The 22,603-nt window shown below is 41.8% G+C and overlaps 1 protein-coding gene across 5 annotated transcripts; it reads left to right on the forward strand.

Moving 5' to 3' along the window:
* Positions 1-1,424: 1,424 nt before the first annotated feature.
* LOC121980324 lies at positions 1,425-17,710 on the forward strand. Of its 5 annotated transcripts, none has more exons than XR_006111489.1 (3): positions 1,436-1,896; positions 3,507-3,881; positions 17,456-17,710. XR_006111489.1 is itself a non-coding variant. In XM_042532316.1 (2 exons), exon 2 carries the CDS (start codon positions 4,259-4,261, stop codon positions 4,967-4,969), a length of 711 nt encoding a protein of 236 aa, XP_042388250.1. In that variant the 5' UTR covers positions 1,425-1,896; positions 3,507-4,258; the 3' UTR covers positions 4,970-5,034. The 5 variants fall into 5 exon arrangements, 3 of the variants coding, with proteins under 3 accessions (XP_042388250.1, XP_042388253.1, XP_042388252.1); XR_006111490.1 differs by having other exon boundaries at positions 3,507-3,877; positions 17,456-17,511; XM_042532316.1 differs by lacking the exon at positions 17,456-17,710 and having other exon boundaries at positions 1,425-1,896; positions 3,507-5,034.
* The last annotated feature ends 4,893 nt before the right edge of the window (positions 17,711-22,603 follow it).

Consider the following 22,603-nt stretch of genomic DNA (forward strand, 5'->3'; position numbering starts at 1 on the left):
AATGAGCCAAAATTCTTAATCCATCATTATACAAATAAATTAACTATGCGGGTCCTCCAAGAAACCAACTACGCTTACCAAGAAAAGGATACAAATAAATTTCATAAACCAGAAACCAACTACTTCATCATTATACCAATAAATTTCTAAACCAGAAACCATGACATATCAGTGAAAAGAATTAGCATAGACATAAAAGAAACTTGATAGTTCAAGGATTACATAAAACCAACTTAGCAACAAGAACTAACAACTCCTCAATCTATCAAACAAAAATGATAAAATCAACTCAAGGTAGTGTTTGAGGAAATTCATCAAACACATTGCGTGCATCAATCAATTAATACTTGCAAACAAGAGATCAAGAAGATGAAACTGTCGAAGATGAGGAAGAAATTCAGTAGCAACGATGTATAAAGGAAAAATTACCGGAATGTGAAGAAGGACTCGAGCGGTGGCAGTGAATGCTGGACCTGAGATGAATGAAGGAAAAACTACTGGAATGCGAAGAAGGCCTCCTCTTCTCAACCAAATGGAGGAGTTGGAGGAGATGCGGTGTGGTTGGACGGAGAAGCAAGGGCGTCGTGTCTTGATCCTGATCGGGAGAGGAAGGGGCGTCGATCTAGGAAGGGGGAAGAGGGAGATGAGGTTGAGAGAGATGGTTGGAGGTTTAGGTTTAGGCTGAGAGAGATGGTCGGATGGTCGGAGGTTTAGGTGAGAGAGATGGTCGCGTTGACGAAGGGGCGCGATATAGATTTAGGTTTGGAGGGAACTTCACAGTGTTGCAAATTTTGGCTGGTGGGAAAATAAAATATTTTATTTTGGTTCATTAACACCGGGTTTTAAAAACCGCTGTTAAAATCGATGTCTATTAACGAAAAAAAGGGCGCTCATAGACATCGCCTAAAAAACCGATGTCTATGAGCTAAAATCTGCGCTCATAGACACCGGTTTTTGGAAAAACCGGTGTAAAATACTCAAAGACATCGATTTTTTGCTTAAAACCGTTGTTGTTCCACTGATGTCTATGAGGGTTTTTGTTGTAGTATATGCTTGTACAAATTTTTATACAGGGAAACTAGAACAGTATTCATTGTAGCAACCAACAACTCTGATTTACGACAGACTAGGAATTCTTAGTTCTATGCTTGCGGAGCTCTCAGTCCTCTTAGCCGCACACTAGTGGCTTCACCTTATGATAGACTCGAAATTTCTAGCTCCATGCTAATGGAGCTCTCAATCCTTCTAGCCCCTCGCTAGTGGCTTCACCTTACAACAGTCTCAAAATTTATAGTTTCATGCTAGCGGAGCTCTCGGCCCTCCTAGCCCCTCGCTAGTGACACTATCTCATGACAGACTCAAAATTCCTAGTTTCATGTTCTCCTAGCCCCTCACTAGTGGCTCCATCTTACAACAAGCTCAAAAATCCTAGTTTCATGCTTACAGAGCTCTTGACCCTCCTAGCCACTCGCTAGTAACTCTACCTTATGACAGACTTAGAATTCCTAGCTTTGTGCTAGGGGAGCTCTTGGGCCCCTAGTTCCTTGCTAGTGGCTCAGCCTTACGATAGGCACGGTGCTCCTAGCCCCACATTAGGTATTAGCTCTGTGCATCGCCGAAATTACCGTCTCATCTTCTCCTCACCTCCACGGGGTCCGATCGGGCTTATCATTGAGCTCTGAATCTCGATTCGATTTCACACCATCTCGGAGGGTTCTGGGAGGTTTACAAGAGGGCATAGAGTCCAGCGACCATCACACGGTGGCACGGCAGTGACTGAGGCGAGGCTACGGCATGGGAACAAGAAGAAAGAAGGCAAGTTCATAACCTTTATGATTGAGCGAGATCTGTGAGTTAAGGAGGTAGGAACTGAAGAGGGGTGAATCATTCACCTAGGTAAGGAGATTGGCGGAATGGTTTGCGGAAGTTTTCTATTCTATATATTTTCATTCGTTTAAGGTTTTGTTGAAGTTTTCTATTCTTGAATCGTATGTTTTCTGGGATTTTGTCACTTTGGTGGAGACGGATTTCCGGTGGATGGTTCGCTTCTTTTTGTGAATCTTGTGGTTTTGTGTGAATTGTGAATGGGTTGGACTCGATTATCTTTGTAGGTGTTGATGGTTCGAGTTTTCTGTATGTTTTTCTTCTGCTTGTTGAAATGCTGAATCGGGATGCGGATTGGTGGTTGAAAACATGGATTGAGTTTTTCTGCAACAATCTTGCTCGACTAAATGCCTATATGGGTTGCTGAAGGGTGAACTGGTGGTGTTTTGATCCTGGAATGATCTGGGTTTGAGGCGTGGTGTGATTTCTTTGAGGCTGCGGAGTGGTCCTGGTTCGAATTGGGATTTTCACAAAGATTTTGCTATGGTTTGTGATCGAAATGGGTTTCGTTTGGTTTCTTCGAGTTAATTTGATTTTAGGATCTTGTTTTTGGTAGCCTTGGTTAGCTGTGATAATGATGAACTTGTTCTTTGTGCATCTGGGAATTTGGAAAGGATTGTTGGGAATAATTGTAGGGTTGTTAATATTCTCACTGCTTTACAACTGTGTTTTATGATACTTGCATGTTGTTGCACTATTAAACTTAATGTAGTTACCTCACCTAACTGTTTAGGAGAAGTAGAATTATGGACCAATTAGAAATGTAGTCTATATTTTATCATGCACAAGTATATTTCATATTCTTTAAGTATACCATGCTATATATGAATGTAGTTGGTGAAAGGTCCGACAATATGTTGATATCCTATACCATTTAATAGTTGTAGATTTCTAAAGTTTAAGTTGTATCTATTTGTTGTATTTATTCTGTTATTACACTGTGAGTTAGCTTTGTAGTGTTTTTGATTTGTTGGGAATTAATATTCATGTGGGATTGGAACTTAGCATAGTGTTGTAGGATTGTAATTTCTTTATCTCTTCACCATGATGCAAGCTTTCATTAGTTCTTCTAGTATGGCTAATTGATTAAAAGATGAACTTTCATGGTTGATTGCTCTCTTTTGAGGATGCATGATTTCATTGTTTTCTTTAATATGGAAAAGGTTACAGTATGAATGGAATAGAAAAGCATGTTCAACTGATATAGAATATTGAGGACAGATTATGTTTTCCTTTCTTATGTAGCGAATAGGATGAATATGAGCATATGTGGTAACAGTACGGGATGGGTGACCCGGGATGAGCTCCGGGGAGGGTCCATCTAAACTTGACTGATAATTTATTGTTAGCTTCGGCTATATGACTGACTGCATGTTCTCTAGGAGGTACCTCTAGGGTCATGGGACTGTTGACTGGCTCAAATTGTGGTTGCCGGATATGTGGCATATTCACCATATTAGCTACATACTATGACTTATGCATCGGGTATCTCTATTTGCAAACTGTACTCAGTTTATATTTTCGTTTGGTTTCTAGTATCATCTCCTCTACCTTATGGATATCCTCTTATTCATATTGGTTTGTACTTGCTGGGTGGTAGACTCACAATATTTATATTACAGGTGAGGATGACCTCCAGGATATGTCGGAAGGCCCTCGGACGGAGTAGACGAGGAGGCGGGATGGACGCATGGTACTGTTCGTTGTTCGGGAGTGCAGAGTATACAATATTTACAGCGAGGGATTTTTCATTTCTTTATCATTCGGGAGGGGAATGTTTGAGGAGTTTTGGTTCATATTGATGATACGGTCATGTCCATTGGTTATGATAAATTTCTTCGATGGTACTGCACTACGATCATTCAAAAAGGTAGTTGATGAGAGGGATATATATATAAAAAAATGGGGATGTTTCAGTTGGTATCAGAGCCCACTCCTAAGGGAAAGCATGCGCCAGCCATCTCGTCAGGAACTCGACTACTTCAGCCAACAAGTTTGTAAGATTTATGTTATTATAGTTCTTCATTTAATGTGATAACTTAGTCCTGCTATGATTGATATACTGAAATGTATTTATGGGACACAAATGAGATTAAATCGGAAATATACAAGTTATGGCTGGTCGAAGAAACAACGGTAATATAGGTGGTCAGAACAACCAGTTTCTAGAGAGACTACACTCCTACGGTAGCAGAACCGTATTCATGGGGAGTAGATTCAACAACTGTTGCAGGCTAGGGATCAAGAGAGCACACCTAGTTGTCCTACACCCAGTGCGCCCCCGATCTACAAGCAGTTTCGGGAGCTAGGGCCAACGGAGTTTAAAGGCACCACAGATCCGATCGTTGCAGAAGGATGAATTCGATCTCTGGAGATGATATACGACTTCATGCAACTCACAGATGCAGATAAGGTCAGGTGCGCGATATTTATGCTACAAGATGATGCACGGGTATGGTGGGAAGGTGCATGGTTGACAGTGGACTTGGCCACACTGACATGGGCTGATTTCAAGGAGGTATTCTACGGGAAATACTTCACCGCTGACAATAGAACCCGGTTGGCAAGGGAATTCTTAGAACTTCGCCAGGGAGATTTGACGGTGACAGAGTATGTCAGAAGGTTCGAGAGGGGGTGCTACTTCGTACCCATGATTGCTAGCCAACCAGTTGAGGAGTTGAAGCACTTCATTGAAGGATTGAGAGCTGTCATTTGTCATGACGCCAGACTAAGCCGGGTCACCACATTCAAAGAAGCAGTTGACCAGACACTGATGTCTGAAAGGGATAGAGACGACATGGTTAAGGAAGCTCAGAACAAGAGATTGAGTTATCAGGGAAGGGATCAACAGGAGTTGGGCAAGAAGTCAATTTCTACCCAGTATCAGGGCAAGCAACCACCTAGACAGACACAACTACGTCCTCAGTTTCAAAAATCACAACCAGCTGAAGGTACTACTTCCAAGGTTGAGAACAAAGTCCAGTGCCCCAAGTGTGAGAAGATACATGTTGGACAATGTCTGACAGGTACCGATGTTTTCTATATGTGCAAGAAGGCAGGACATTTTGCTAGGGACTGTCCTTAGCTTAAGGAGCCAACCAAAGGAAGAGTATTTGCTATGACTCAAGAGCAGGTGGATCTAGACACAGCTATCATCACAGGTATGATTTATGTAACTAATATTCCGGCCCATGTATTAATAGATTCTGGAGCTACCCATTCTTTCATATATGCGGCATACATCACAAAATTAGACATTATACCTGAACAAATGGTTACGGGATATAGTGTGTCATTACCGTCAGGGGAGGAATTACATAGTAACAAGATAGTAAGGAACTGCCAAATGATGATGCAAAATCATATGGTAGGCGCAAGACTCATTGTGCTGGACATGACAGAGTTTGATGTGATTCACGGAATGGACTGGCTAGTTCGGCATGAGGTAGTCATTGATTGCAAATAGTGAACGGTTAAGTTGAAGCTACTGAATGAAGAATTCCTTATTTTTCATGCAGTTCTACACCTAGCCATTTTCCCCATGATTTCCGTGTGTAAAGCCCGGCGAATGCTAAGGGATGTGAGGGTCTTCTGGTCAATATTATGGTTAAATCAGAGACTCAGAAAACAAGTTTGGAGGAAGTTGAGGTAGCTCGAGATTTTCCAGAATTGTTCCCAGAGGATATTGCAGGGCTACCTCCGGATCGGGAGGTGGAGTTTGGAATAGAACTGGTACCGGGAACCACCCCAGTGTCAAAAGCACCATACTGACTGGCGCCTGCTGAAATGAAAGAACTGAAGGAGCAGTTGCAGGAGTTACTGGACAAGGATTTCATCCAACCAAGTGTATTTCCATGGGGAGCACCGGTGTTGTTTGTACGGAAGAAGGATGTGAGTATGTGCCTATGCATTGATTACCGGGAGCTGAATCGGGTCACGATAAAAAATAAGTATACATTGCCCAGGATCGAGGATCTGTTCGACCAGTTACAAGGAGCAATGGTGTTTTCAAAAATTGACCTGAGATCAGGGTATCATCATATGAAGGTGAAAGAAACGGATATACACAAAATGACATTCAGAACCCGTTACAGACACTACGAGTTCTTAGTTATGCCATTTGGGCTCACTAATGCCCCAACAGCATTTATGGACTTGATGAATCGAGTCTTCCAACCTTACTTAGACCAATTCATTATTGTCTTCATTGATGATATACTAATTTACTCACAGAATTGCCAGGAGCACCACCTGCATTTGACAACAGTGTTACAGACATTGAAGGATCAACGTCTGTATGCAAAATTTAGTAAGTGTGACTTTTAGTTAAGGCAAATACCATTTCTGGGGCACATAGTCTCAGAGAAGGGGAAAGAAGTGGATCTAGCCAAAGTGGAGGCAATCTAGAATTAGAGTACATCAAAGAATGTTACTGAAATTCTGAGTTTCTTGGGGTTGGCAAGCTATTACCGGAGGTTCATACAGAATTTCTCACAAATTGCTCTGCCCTTGACTTCGCTGACCAAGAAAGGGGTAAGATATGAATGGACAGAGCGGTGCGAGAAAAGTTTTAAGGAGTTGAATGAAAGATTGACGACGTCGCCTGTGCTTGCGATACCGGATGGCTCTGGATGGTTTGTGGTATATACTGACGCCTCCAAAACTAGATTAGGAGCTGTGCTGATGCAGAATGGGAAGGTCATTACATATGCCTCACGTCAGTTGAAGGTGCACGAGCAAAACTATCCCACCCATAATCTGGAGCTACCAGCAGTCATATTTTCCCTAAAGATTTGGAGGCATTACCTTTATGGGGAATGCTGTGAGATTTATACAGACTACAAGAGTTTGAAATATTTCTTCACACGGAAGGAACTGAATATGAGACAGAGGTAGTGACTTGAGCTAGTGAAGGACTACAACTGTAATATCAGCTATCATCCAGGCAAGACCAATGTCGTGGCAGACTCACTGAGCCGTAAATTTGCAATGTTGACGCAACTAACTACCCAACAGCAGTTGATGTCAGAATTCCAATGACTGAGTTTAGAGGTGGTAACGTCGAAGGAGCAACTTAAACTATCAGCATTGACCATAAAATCAAACCTACTGGATCAAATTCGAATAGGGCAGATAATGGATCAACAGTTAATTGAATGGAAGCAGAGGGATGAAGAAAAGGGACAAGCTATTTACACGATAGTGGATGGAATTATGTGTTACAAAGGCCGCATCTGGGTGCCTAAGATGGGGTCACTCCGAGAGGAACTCATGAATGAAGTGTTGGGTTTTTCGGGCCGCAAAAACCGCTATTTGCGTTGCGAAAACCCCGAATCCTATGCCACCGGATCCGTGCGAAGTTATAAAACAAAAATTTTCTACATGTACGAGTTTCTCTAACCTAGATCTACACTAGATCTAGAAAGAAAAGAGTTTACCCCTGATGCGATGCCCTTCGCAAATTATGCTCGTCCAAGGTTCGCTGGATCTCAAGGTTGTCAAGTGTACAACCCTCTATGTGTATCCACACGAACAAATCGATAGAGAGAACCTCTAAAGATGTGCTAGCAACCTTAGAGGATCAGCAATGGTGGAGGAGAGGGAGAGAAGAAAGGTAGAGAGGAAGAAGGAGGTTACAAAATCCAAATGAAACTCACCATTGTGAATTAAGTGGTCGACCACTTCAAGAAGGCTTATAAACCTCCATGGGATTTCAAGAGTCACAACTCTTGATCTCTCTCATGAGATGACACACACATGTGCTAGCCTTGATGATGTGGCACATCATCATTAGTCCACTTAATGCCAACTCACAAATGAGGTGGCAATGGTCAAGTCAAACTTGACCTTTCATCTTCTTCTCAAGTCAAGTCAAACTGGACCACTTCTCTCCCATGGTTGATCAAATCTAACCATTAGTTCAAGTCAATTTTAATTTAATGAATCTCTATTCATTGAATTAAATTGGCTCAATGAGTCTAAGTCCAAATTAGACTCATTTAACACATGAACCAAATTGAGTCCAACTCAATTAGTTTACTTTGGATTACTCTTAATCCAATTTGGTTCATCACATGAACCTAATCCTCTTGGCTCATCATATGAACCTAATCTCCATCTAATTATCCTTTGTGTGTGACCCTATAGGTTCTTGTAACGTTGGTAATGCTCCTAAACTCATTTAGAAGCATAAGTAATGAGCGGTATCTAGCAACACATCATTACTACCCAAGTTACAAGAATGTTGAGATCCAACATCACCTTGTGACTACTAATTGTGACTCTTCACAATATGTGACAATGTCCTTCTATCCTAGACATCTAGATTGATCAATGTGAGGCATAGACCGTGTCATCCTCTAATCAATCTAACTCTTGAACTCCAAGTAGACTCACTCAATCTGTAACACGCGAAAATTATCAAATAAATTTTAGAAATATTCTATTTTTTTTGGAATTTTAGAATATTTTTATGGAATTTTTAGAGTAGCAGAAGTAGCAAAATTAAATAAAAAGTAACACCCTAAAATTATCAAATAAATTTTAGAAATATTCTATTATATTTTTTGGAATTTTAGAATATTTTTATGGAATTTTTAGAGTAGCAGAAGTAGCAAAATTAAATAAAAACGTAAAATAGCCTAAGCAAGAATTGAACCCGCGACCTATTAGACCCTACAACTTATAGCATGGCTTTAGCAACCAAGTGGCCCCAGCAGGGGTGTGTTGAAAGAAGAGAGGAGAAATTATATTTATGATTGAGTTAGATCGTATTAATCACTTCATATAAATAGGGAATTTAAGTGAGGATTTATTATTTTTGGATCGGCAACTCTTCCTCACCCTCACCCTCTATCGCCGCCCTCTCCCTCTTCCTCACCCTCTCGGCACACCAAACCCCAAGGGACCTAGGGTTCCATCCTTAGGGTCGTAGGAGCACCTTCGGCGATAACTCTAGTACGAGGACGCTCATCTCCGCGAGAAGAACGCGTAGACATAAGAAGATCGTCGAGGAGATCTTCTTCTTCGAAAACCTAACGATCAGAACTGTAAGAAATCTAGCGCAGGAAGTAAGTAACCCCTCACCTGCAGTATAAGTAGTTAATCGTATGTTTTTAGTTCAGCCATGTGCAGATTTTTCGGCACGTAGGGTGTATTTGACCCTCCTCGTAAGTTTAGGGTTTCTTTGAGCACCTCTAGATGGGTCAGACATGTTTCCCTCTCCAGTTTTGGGGTTTTAGACGCTGTCGGGTGCCTAGAGGTGGTCCCCTAATAGAGGGGAGAGTCATAGGACACCAAGTGTTCGATAAAATGACTAGTACAGTTAAATGCTACAGTAGGCATTTTAATAGCTCAATTAAATGCCATAGAAGCATTTTAAATAGCATGCTTAGTCTTGCTTTAGTTTATATGGGACTACGGTCCAATGGGTGGGCTCCCACAGTTGCCCCTAGGTTCAGATAACCTAGCTCTAGGTTCAGATAACCTAGTAAGAGCAAGATAAGATAAATCAGCTTATGAATCAGTATTTTACTTTTATCAGTGGCACTGTGCTGAACTCTTAGTTGTCCTTGGGTTGGGCTCCCATAGTCGTCCCTAGGTTTAGATAACCTAGTAAACCCTACTAGATTCGGGACTAGCTACCTCGGGTCTAGTTAAGGATGCGCACATAGCAAGTACAGTTGTCGGGCCCATCAGCAGCATGATTATTATTTTTATCTGAAAAAAAAATAGTTTTCAAAACTTCACAAATCAGTTATGTGAATATAATTCAGATTTAGCATTAGCCTAGCATCAGTTTAGCTCAGCTTATGTATCAGTTCAGTTTTCTTATTGATACAACAAGATAGTTCTATGATCAGTATTTGATTGCCATGACTCATATATCAGTATGCCATGTTTTAGCATTTTCAGCATGAATATCAACATGTGTTTCAAATAACATCTTTTAAAAGCATGATTTCATTGAATGCATGTTTGTGAGGTAGATGGTTCTTACTAAGCTCCCAAGCTTATAGCTTCCTTTTCCTTATACTTTAGATACAGGTAAAGGGAAGATAGATTAGCGGAGGCTAGAGGTCAATGTGTCAAGATGTGTGTGAGAAGGAACTTGGAATAAAGACTCTTGGGGACTAGCAAGTTTAAAGAATTAGAATTTCTTATATTCTTATTATTCCGCACCTTTAGAATGTTTAAATGTCATGAATTGTGAACGTATACACCATGCTATGCCTAGACTACTAGTTAATTTGATGTTAGTTAATAAACCATGAACAATGACAGTAATGGCATGCCTAGGAATCTTATGATGCTTTTAAGTTGATACAATTGCATTGTATATGGATTAGTGGTGGAATGCAGTAGAAATCGCAGAAATCAGAGCTCCAATCGATCAGCCAATCGATTGGAGGGTCCTCAATCGATCAGCCGATCGATTGGGAAGTGATTTTCCGTGTACAGAGAGCTGATGAATCGATCAGCTGATCGATTGGCCATGGATCGATCAGCCGATCGATCGGAAAGTAATTTTCGCGAACAGAGAGCTGCTGAATCGATCAGTTGATCGATTGGCCCAGGCTGGATCGATCAGCCGATCGATTCAGAATAGACCTCCGTGCACAGAAGCACGTTGAATCGATCAGTGGATCAACTGAAGCCCTTCCAATCGATCGAGTCCCAACTTCAATTGATTGGGAAGTCTAATTTCAGCTGGAAACATCTGATTTCAGCTCCTGGATCAAATGGGATGTTTGGGTGCTGCTAGCGGCATGTTTAGTTGTATAAATGCTTAGTTTAGTATGAGTATTGCTACAAAACACATGGTTCCACTCGCATGCTTAGTAATTACCCAAGCATGCTAAATTTGATAGAAACACATATCAAATAGCTTAGAATGGTAGCTTAGAATGGTGTTCTATTGTATGATATAGCATGGAAAGTTTAGTTTCCCTTCTTTAGCATATGTACAATAATGAAAGTATATTCTGCATATAAATTTCCAGTTTTAATAACAATTAGCAGAGTTTTTTTTTATTTAGTTCAGCCTTTCGCACATTATTCATCAGTGGTAGACACATAATAGTTTAGCAACCGTAACCCCCGACCTTACAGTTTAGTCAGTAGAAGGTGGGGCGTTACAGAGTGGTATCAGAGCCAAGTTCCATACTTCCTCCACACACATCATCATTGAACCTGCAGCTTCCAAGTAAGAATACCTCAACTTATTTATGTTTCTTACTTCCATAGTTATAGATAACTCCATGTTTATTGATAACTAAAGCATGTTTATATATGATAGCATCTAACATGATAGTAGTAGTTATGTGAACATGATTGTAGTAGTTATGTATGTCTTCTACTTCTCTAGGAAATGGTACAAGGGCGCCCAGCTAGAAGGGCACCAGCAACTGAGCCCCAGCATGAGGTGGACAGCTTATTGCCTCCTCCAGACCTTACAGAGGTAGTGGCTCAGTTACAGAAGCAACTAGCTGAACAGCAACAGGAGATAGCCACCTTAAGGGCTAATCAACAGAACACTCCCACTGCCACCCCGGAACCTAACGTAGCAACCCTAGTAGTTACAAAGGTTTCACTAGTCCAACCTACAGCACCAGTAGCCCCAGCAGCGAGGGCAAGGAGAGAAGCCTATCTGATCCAGTGGCAGAAAATCAAGCCAGAGAACTTCTCATGCACCAGTGAACCATGGGATGCCCAAGCCTGGTTCAAAACACTGGAGAGTATGATGGAGCTCCTGGACTGGCCAGAGCATGAAAAGGTGAAATGCGCCTCTTTCTGCTTGGCAGGAGACACACGTATGTGGTGGGAGAGGATTAAAACGAAGCGCCCAGTGAACTAGATGACATGGGCCGACTTTGAAAGAGAGTTCTTTGAGGAGTTCTTTCACATGCAGGTCACAAACCGCCACTATGACGAGTTCACTGAATTTCGTTAGGGCAACCTTTCAGTTGAGGAGGTCGTGAAGAGATTCAACAGGCTAGCTCGTCTATGCCCCGAACTAGTCAGCACCGAAAGAGAACGAGTCCGGCTGATGCTCAAAATGCTAAGGCCGGAAATAGCACTGAACGTGACCAGCGACGTCCATAGGCCGCAAACCACTGAAGAACTGGTAAGTAGTGCTCTGATCACCGAGCATTACCAAAATATCATCAAGCAGCAGAAGCAAGTCTTCTCAGAGTCCAAAGGCCAAGGAGGCTCAGGTACTCAGAAATACTGTGGCCACAACTCTAACTGGAAAGGGAACTCCAGTAACAAACGTAAACCAGGGAGTTACCTAAAAGGAGGACCAGCTAGTAAACAGCCTAGCTATCCCAAGTGTTCCACTTGTGGGAAATTCCACCCAGGAGTTTGTCGCAAAGGCACACGAGGATGCTTCGAATGTGGCCAGGAAGGACATATGGTTAAACAATGCCCGAACAAGACCAGACTTCCCCCACTACAGCCGATTCAGTACGGAGGCAAACTAGCACAGTTGCATCAGATGCAGGATGCTTTAGATGGTCCACGCATCAGTCAGAGCAGACTAGAAGCCCCCTCAGCCACGACGAACGCGAGAATCTACTCACTAACCAGAGAGGACGTAGCGAATGTCTCGACAGTTGTTACAGGTCAGATCAGTATTTTACAGCAAAGTGCAACTGCCTTATTCGATACTGGGGCAACCCATTCTTATATATCCAGGACATTTGCCGAAAAATTAGCAATATCTCCAGGTGTACTCAGTGGTCAGTTTTTGACAACACTACCTTCCGGAGAAATCATGGCATCCACGCATTAGCTCTGAGCAATGCCAGTCATTATAGCGGACAGAGAACTCTTTGGTGATCTGATCGTGCTAGATATGGCAGACTATGATGTCATCTTGGGAATGGACTTCCTGATCAAGTACGATGCCTCCATAGAGTGTCGTAAATAGAAAGTTGTATTCCAACCTGAAGCAGGAGTGCAGTTTGGGTACATCGGAGAACCAAAGAGAACGACCAAGAAGTTTCTCTCAGCTCTGAAAGCACAAAAACTACTGGATTCAGGATGTACGGGATTCCTAGCACATGTAGTCAGTACCAGTCGGGACAAGAACCAAAAGCTAGAAGAGGTCCGAGTTGTATGTGACTACCCAGCAGTCTTCCTTGAGGAGTTACCGGGCCTAGCACCAGACAGGGAGATTGAATTTGAGATAGAACTCATCCCCGATACAAATCCCATCTCCAAAGCACCCTACCACATGGCTCCAGCAGAACTGAAGGAACTTCAAGAGCAACTACAAGAGCTGCTCGACAAGGGTTTCGTACGCCCTAGTCACTCACCATGGGGAGCTCCTGTATTGTTTGTGAAGAAGAAAGATGGGAGCATGCGCCTGTGTATAGACTACCGGGCACTAAACCAAGTCACGATTAAGAACAGATATCCTCTTCCCAGGATAGATGACCTGTTTGATCAGCTAAAGGGAGCAGCAGTGTTCTCTAAACTAGACCTCAGATCAGGATATCACGAGATGAGAGTTAAAGAAGGTGATATACCCAAGACAGCTTTCAGGACCAGATACGGACATTATGAGTTCGTAGTCATGCCCTTTGGCGTGACGAATGCTCCAGCTACTTTCATGGACCTCATGAACAGGGTATTCAGAGAATACTTAGATAAGTTTGTTATCGTGTTCATCGACGACATTCTTATCTATTCCGGAACTCAGGAAGAACACGCAGGGCACCTGAAGATAGTACTGCAAACCCTTCAGTAGAACCAGCTGTACGCCAAGTTCATGAAATGTGAATTCTGGCTCAATCAGGTATCCTTCTTGGGTCACATCATCTCCAAGGATGGTGTCATGGTAGACCCCAGTAAGATAGAGGCTGTGAGTAACTGGAAAAAACCTAAGAACGTCAGTGAAATCAGAAGCTTTTTGGGACTAGCAGGCTATTACAGAAAATTTATAGAGGATTTCTCCAGGATAGCCTCCCCACTGACAGCTCTTACCAGGAAGAACAGAAAATTTCAGTGGACAAAGGACTGTGAGAACAGCTTTATCGAGCTAAAAAGAAGATTGACCAGTGCTCCCATTCTGACTCTGCCAGAAAACACAGACAGCTTTGATATTTACAGTGATGCCTCTAAATTGGGACTAGGAGCAGTACTGATGTAAAATGACAAGGTGATCGCCTATGCTTCCAGACAACTCAAGGACTATGAGAGGAACTACCCTACTCATGACCTTGAGCTTGCAGCAGTCGTCTTTGCCCTCAAAATTTGGAGACACTACTTGTATGGAGCTCAGTGTAGAGTGTATACAGATCATCATAGTCTGAAGTACTTCTTCACCCAGAAGAATCTGAATATGCGACAGCGCAGATGGCTCGAGCTGGTCAAAGACTATGACATAGACATCCTCTACCACCCAGGAAAAGCCAATAAGGTGGCAGACGCACTTAGCAGGAAGTCCAGTGCCACCTTACTATCCCTAGCAGCCATGTCACCGCCCTTACAAAAGGAGATTACAAATTTCAGACTTGAACTTATAGTTGGACAACTCTCTACTATGATATTAGTACCTACCCTGCTTGGTGACATCCAGACAGCTCAGGATCAGGACCCCGAGATTCAGAAAATCAAGCAAGGGATAGCAGAATCAGAAAATGGAGAGTTCAGAGTATCTGATAGTGGGGTATTGTATTTTAGTGACGGACTATGTGTTCCAGATCAGGAGGAACTACGGAGGAAGATCCTAGACGAGGCTCACAGGACTCCTTATGCGATGCATCCTGGTTCCACCAAGATGTACCAAGACCTAAAGAGACATTTTTGGTGGCCTGGGATGAAAAGAGACATCGCTAGATATGTCAGTACCTGTCTGACCTACCAGAGAGTCAAGGTAGAACACCAGAGACCAGGAGGAGTTCTGCAACCTATTCAGATTCTAGAATGGAAGTGGGAGGATATTTCCATGGATTTCATAGTGAGACTACCCAGAACCATGAATGGTTTTGATGTCATCTGGGTCATAGTCGACAGATTGACTAAATCAACCTACTTCTTAGCTATCAGGATATCCTACTCCATGGAGTAGCTAGCTCAGTTGTATCTCAAGGAGATTGTCAGACTGCATGGAGTTCCATGGACCATCATTTCAGACAGAGACAGTAGATTCACGTCACACTTCTGGGAGTGTGTACAGTCAGCATTGGGCACCAGGTTAAAGTCTAGCACAACTTTCCATCCTCAGACAGATGGTCAGACGGAACGAGTAAATCAGGTACTTGAAGAAATGCTCCGAGCGTGTGCCCTAGACTTCAAGGGAAGTTGGTGCAAATATCTGTGTTTAGCAGAATTTACATACAACAATAGCTATCAAGCGACTATCGGCATGGCACCCTATGAGGCTCTCTATGGGAGGAGGTGTAGATCTCCAATCTGCTGGTATGAAAGTGGTAAACAAAAAGAACTAGAACTTCAGACAGATCTAATAGTAGATACCACAATAGCCATACAACAGATCCACCAGAGGATAGAGACAGCTCAAAGCCGCCAGAAAAGCTATGCTGATACACGGCGCCGACCCTTAGAGTTTTCAGTGGGGGATACAGTATTCCTCCGAGTGGCTCCCATGAAGGGAGTAATGCGTTTTGGGAAGAAGGGCAAATTAAGTCCCAGATATGTGGGACCATACCTTATCACCAGAAGAGTTGGCAAGGTAGCATATGAGCTAAAGCTACCCCAGGAGATGTCAGCTATCCATAACGTATTTCATGTCTCTATGTTGAAGAAGCATATCCCAGATGCCACCCAGGTGATTGAGCCCCAGTCGGTACAAGTTCCCGAAGACCTCAATTATGACAGTCGACCTATTCAGATAATAGACCGAGCAGTTAAGAGATTACGGAACAAGGGGGTACCATTAGTAAAAGTCATTTGACAAAATCACACTGCATAAGAGGCAACTTGGGATACAGAAGCTAGTATGAGACAGAAGTACCCAGAGTTATTTTAAGTTTGAGGATGAACTTTTTATAAGGTATGGGGGATTGTAACACCCGAAAATTCTCAAATAAATTTTAGAAATATTCTATTATTTTTTTTAGAATTTTAGAATATTTTTATGGAATTTTTAGAGTAGCAGAAGTAGCAAAATTAAATAAAAACGTAAAATAGCCTAAGCAAGAATTGAACCACGACCTATTAGACCCTACAACTTATAACATGACTTTAGCAACCAGGTGGCCCCAGCAGGGGTGTGCTGAAAGAAGAGAGGAGAAATTATATTTATGATTGAGTTAGATCGTATTAATCACTTAATATAAATAGGAAATTTAAGTGAGGATTTATTATTTTTGAATCGGCAACTCTTCCTCACCCTCACCCTCAATCGCTGCCCTCTCCCTCTTCCTCACCCTCTCGGCACACCAAGCCTCAAGGGACCTAGTGTTCCATCCTTAGGGTCGTAGGAGCACCTTCCGGCGACGACTCTAGTATGAGGATGCTCATCTCCACGAGAAGAATGCGTAGACATAAGAAGATCGTTGAGGAGATCTTCTTTTTCGAAAACCTAGCGATCATAATTGTAAGAAATCTAGCATAGGAAGTAAGTAACCCCTCACCTATAGTATAAGTAGTAAATCATATGTTTTTATGTTTTTAGTTCAGCCATGTGCAGATTTTTCGGCACGTAGGGTGTATTTGACCCTCCTCGTAAGTTTAGGGTTTCTTTGAGCACCTCTAGATGGGCCAGACATGTTTCCCTCTCCAGTTTTGGGGTTTTAGACGTTGTCGGGTGCCTAGAGGTGGTCTCCTAATAGAGGGGAGAGTCAGAGCACACCAAGTATTCGATAAAATGACTAGTACAGTTAAATCCTACAGTAAGCATTTTAATAGCTCAGTTAAATGTCATAGAAGCATTTTAAATAGCATGCTTAGTCTTGTTTCAGTTTATATGGGACTACGGTCCAATGGGTGGGCTCCCATAGTTGCCGCTAGGTTCATATAACCTAGCTCTAGGTTCAGATAACCTAGTAAGAGCAAGATAAGATAAATCGGCTTATGAATCAGTATTTTACTTTTATCAGTGGCACTGTGCTGGACTCTTAGTTGTCCTTGGGTTGGGCTCTCATAGTCGTCCCTAGGTTTAGGTAACCTAGTAAACCCTACTAGATTGGGACTAGCTACCTCGGGTCTAGTTAGGGATGCGCGCATAGCAAGTACAGTTGCCGGGTCCATCAGCAGCATGATTATTATTTTTATCTATTCTGAAAAAAAATAGTTTTCAAAACTTCACAAATCAGTTATGTGAATACAATTCAGATTTAGCATTAGCCTAGCATTAGTTTAGCTCAGCTTATGTATCAATTCAGTTTTCTTATTGATACAACAAGATAGTTCTATGATCAGTATTTGATTGTCATGACTCATATATCAGTATGCCATGTTTTAGCATTTTCAGCATGAATATCAGCATGTGTTTCAAATAACATCTTTTAAAAGCATGATTTCACCGAATGCATGTTTGTGAGGTAGATGGCTCTTACTATGCTCCTAAGCTTATAGCTTCCTTTTCCTTATACTGCAGATACAGATAAAGGGAAGATGGATTAGCAGAGGTTGGAGGTCAATGTGTCAAGATGTGTGTGAGAAGGAACTTGGAATAAAGACTCTTGGGGACTAGCAAGTTTAAAGAATTAGAATTTCTTATATTCTTATTATTCAGCACCTTTAGAATGTTTAAATGTTATGAATTGTGAACGTATGCACCATGCTATGCCTAGACTACTAGTTAATTTGATGTTAGTTAATAAACCATGAACAATGACAGTAATGGCATGCCTAGGAATCTTATGATGCTTTTAAGTTGATATAATTGCATTGTATATGGATTCGTGGAATGCATTGTATATGGATTTGTGGTGAAATTAGAGCTCCAATCGATCAGCCGATCGATTGGAGGGTCCTCAATCGATCAGCCGATCGATTGGGAAGTGATTTTCCATGTACAGAGAGCTGATGAATCGATTGGCCATGGATCGATCAGCCGATCGATCGGAAAGTAATTTCCGCGAATAGAGAGCTGCTGAATCGATCAGCTGATCGATTAATCGATCAGCTGATCGATTGGCCCAGGCTGGATAGATCAGCCGATCGATTCAGAATAGACCTCCGTGCACAGAAGCACGTTGGATTGATCAGTGGATCGATTGAAGCCCTTCCAATCGATCGAGTTCCAGCTTCAATCGATTGGGAAGTCTAATTTTAGCAGGAAACGTCTGATTTCAGCTCCTGGATCAAATGGGATGTTTGGGTACTGCTAGCGGCATGTTTAGTTGTATAAATGCTTAGTTTAGTATGAGTATTGCTACAAAACACATGGTTCCACTCATATGCTTAGGAATTACCCAAGCATGCTAAATTTGATAGAAACACATATCAAATAGCTTAGAATGGTGTTCTATTGTATGATATAGCATGGAAAGTTTAGTTTCCCTTCTATAGCATATGTACAACAATGAAAGTGTATTCTGCATATAAATTTCTAGTTTAATAACAATTAGCTGAGTTTTTTTTTTATTTAGTTCAGCCTTTCGCACACTATTCATCAGTGGTAGACACAGAATAGTTTAGCAACCGTAATCCCCGACCTTACAGTTTAGTCAGTAGAAGGTGGGGCGTTACACAATCAAATGAGTTCAACATCTCATATTGACTCATTTAAGCATGGCCATGCACTTAGTGGTCTCACTCTATCAAGAATAATGATGTCACTCCCGTCATATAGGAGGGATAGATCCCATCTACATCACTCACATCCCTCCGCATAATTTGTTATATACCCAGTAATCGCCTTTATAGTGCACCCAGTTACGGGTGACGTTTGATGAAGCCAAAGTATGTAACTCCTTATGTAGGGAGCCATGGTGACTTCAGGTCCAAGGACTAATAGTCATACTAATAGCCACATGAGAAAGTATATGACATTCATATAACGATCAATGATACTTTCTCATGGCGGGTCATTCAGTATACATTCTCCAATACATACCCATGTGTCAACTTGATATCTCTATATCCATGACTTGTGAGATCAAGTCATCGAGTTGACCTACATACTAGTCTCGTCACATTAACATTGTCCCTGAATGTTAATACTTTACTAGGAATGATTAAGAGTAGTGTTCCCTATATCATTTCACTATCGATTCAACCAATCGATTGATATATGTAAGAACCTTCTACTCAAGGACGCTATTATACTTAGTTATTTGTCACCAATACAAGTAAGTATAATAACCATAAACAAATACCTTTATATATATAAGAAATATGATATAATGAGTCCATATAACAATCATCAAATGATTGCCTCTAGGGCTCTAACTAACAATCTCCCACTAGCACTAGTGCCAATCAGTATAGGCTCTAAGGCCTAATGACCTAGTGTGACCATCATTCTTTCTCTGTGCCAAAGCCTTGGTCAAGGGATCTACGATGTTAGCCTCAGTGGGTACTCTGCAAATCTTCACATCTCCTCTATCGATGATCTCTCGAATGAGATGAAAGCGTCGTAGTATGTGTTTGGTCCGCTGGTGTGAGCGAGGTTCCTTAGCCTGTGTTATTGCTCCATTGTTGTCACAATAGAGCTCTATGGGATCAGCTATGCTAGGAACCACCCCAAGTTTAGTAATGAACTCGTGGATTCAAACTACCTCCTTTGCTGCTTCTTATGCAGCAATATACTCGACCACTATTGTAGAATCAGCGACTGTGTCATGCTTCGAACTCTTCCAACTCACAACACCACCATTTATGCAAAACACGAACCCAGACTGCGATCGATAATCATCCTGGTCAGTTTGGAAGCTAGCATCACTGTAACCCTTTACAGTTAGCTCGTCATCGCCTTCATATATTAAGAAATATTCTTTAGTACTTCTCAAGTACTTAAGAATATTCTTGACCGCTATCCAGTGACTTTCACCTGGATCTGACTGGTATCTGCTCGGCATGCTCAAAGCAAACGAGACATCAGGACGAGTACATAACATGGCGTACATGATAGATCCTATGGCCGAAGCATAAGGGATCTGATCCATGCGGTCTTTCTCCTCTCTAGAAGAGGGACTTTGAGTCTTCAAAAGACTCACACCATGTGACATCGGCAGAAATCCCTTCTTGGAGTTCTGCATGACAAACCGAAATAATACCTTGTCAATGTATGTACGCTAACTTAGGCCAAGCAATCTCGTAGGTCTATCTCTATAGATCTGTATGCCTAGAATGCGGGATGCTTCACCTAAGCCCTTCATTGAGAAACAAGTCCCTAGCCAAGTCTTGACAGACTGCAACAAAGGGATGTCTTTCCCAATGAGTAGTATGTCATCCACATACAATATAAGGAAGACAACTGTGCTCCTAACAACCTTCTTGTAGACACAAGGTTCATCTTAATTCTTGATGAAACCAAACTATTTGATTGCATCATCGAATCGAAGATTCCAGCTCCGAGAAGCTTGCTTTAGTCCATAAATGGATCTATGCAGCTTGCATACTCTGCCAGTATGCTGTGGATCTAAAAAATCCTCAGGTTGTGTCATGTACACATCCTCAAGCAGGTTTCCATTCAGAAACGCGGTTTTGACATCCATCTGCCAAATCTCATAATTGTGGTATGCTGCAATAGCAAGCATGATCCGAATGGATTTAAACATCGCTACTGGAGAAAAGGTTTCATCATAGTTAATACCATGAATTTGCTTGAAACCTTTAGCTACCAAGCGACCCTTATAAATAAGTCCATCCATGTCAGTCTTTCTCTTAAAGACCCACTTACACCCAATGGGTTTGACCCCTTCAGGTGGATCAACCAAAGTCCATACTTAGTTGGTGTACATGGATTCCATCTCGGATCTCATGACCTCTAGCCATTTCTCGAAATTTGGTCTCATCACAGCTTCCTGATAGGAGGTAGGCTCATCCTCAATGAGCACAACGTCATCATGGTCAGACAAGAGAAATGAGTATCTCTCAAGCTGACGACGTAACCTATCAGATCTGCGAAGAGGTAGGTCTACTCGAACTAGTTGTGGTTCCTCAACTCCTTGTGGAACAACATCATCCACAACACTTTGTGGTTCTAGTTCAGCTTCCATCGAGGCTTCAATGCTATGGTCCACATCTTGAACTTCTTCAAGATCGAACGTACTCCCACTAGTCTTTCTAGAAACAAAATCCCTTTCTAGAAATACCCCAGCCTTAGCCACAACTATCTTGTATTGACTGGGAATGTAGAAGTAATATCCCTTCGTTTTCTTGGGATATCCAATAAAATAGCACTTATCGGATTTGGGTCCCAATTTGTACGAGACTTGATGTCGAACGTAAGCCTCACAATCCCAAATCCTCATAAAAGACACCTGGGCATCTCTCCCAGTTCATATCCTATATGGTGTCTTTATTACAACCTTAGATGGAACTCGGTTAAGAATGAAGGTTGCTGTGTCTAGAGCATAGCCCCAAAGAGATGTATGAAGATCTGTGTGACTTATCATAGACCGTACCATATCTAATAGGGTGTGATTCCTCCTTTTGGATACACCATTCCACTGTGGTGTTCCAGGAGGAGTGAGCTGGGATAGAATCCCACACTCAGCTAGATAGTCACGAAACTCATGGCTAAGGTATTCTCCACCTCGATCTGATTGAAGTATCTTAATACTCTTGCCAAGCTGGTTTTATACTTCATTCTTGAATTCTTTGAACTTTTCAAAGGATTCTGACTTATGTGTCATCAAATACACATAACCATATCTACTGAAGTCATCAGTAAATATAATGAAGTACCTATAACCACCTTTTGCAGCGACATTGAAAGGGTCACATACATCACTATGTATAAGTCCTAACAAGTCAGTCGCTCTCTCGCTGTGTCAACTAAAGGGAGTCTTGGTCATCTTGCCCAGTAGGCATGACTCGCATGTCTCATATGATTCAAAATCAAATGAGTTCAGCAAACCATCTTTATGGAGCTGGGATAAGCGTTTGTCATTTATATGACCTAAGCGACAGTACCAGATATAGGTTTGGTTCATGTCATTTGTCTTGAGCCTCTTGATACTTATGTTATAGATAGGGTTCTCAAGGTCTAGAATATAGAGTCCGTTCATCAGAGGTGCACTACAATAGAACATATCATTTAAATAAATTGAACAATATTTGTTTTTTATTATAAATGAAAAGCCTTTCTTGTCTAAACAAGAAACTGATATAATGTTATTAGTCAAAGCAGACACATAACAACAATCATCCAATTCTAGTACAAGCCCAGAGGGCAGAGATAGAGAATAAGTTCCTACAGCAATAGCAGTAACCCGTGCTCCATTGCCTACTCGTAGGTCCACCTCACCCTTCGTCAATGCCCTGCTATTTCTTAGCGCCTGCACATTGTACAAATGTGAGAAGAACATCCGGTATCTAATACCCATGATGAAGAAATAGATAGATTGACTTCTATAATATATATACCTGAAGTGAAAGTCTCACTTCTCTTCTTCTTAAGATCTTCCAAGTACACTTTGCAGTTCCTCTTCCAGTGCCCGGTCTGACCGCAGTGGAAGCAGGTAGCATCCTTGGCAACCCCTCCTTTGGGTTTTAGTGCCTTACCTTTGCCCTTGGCTTGGGACTTTCCCTTACCTTTGGGCTTGCCCTTGCCCTTATGTTTTTGTACCAT

Source organism: Zingiber officinale, chromosome 5A (assembly GCF_018446385.1).
Source record: "Zingiber officinale cultivar Zhangliang chromosome 5A, Zo_v1.1, whole genome shotgun sequence".
Taxonomy (NCBI): domain Eukaryota; kingdom Viridiplantae; phylum Streptophyta; class Magnoliopsida; order Zingiberales; family Zingiberaceae; genus Zingiber; species Zingiber officinale.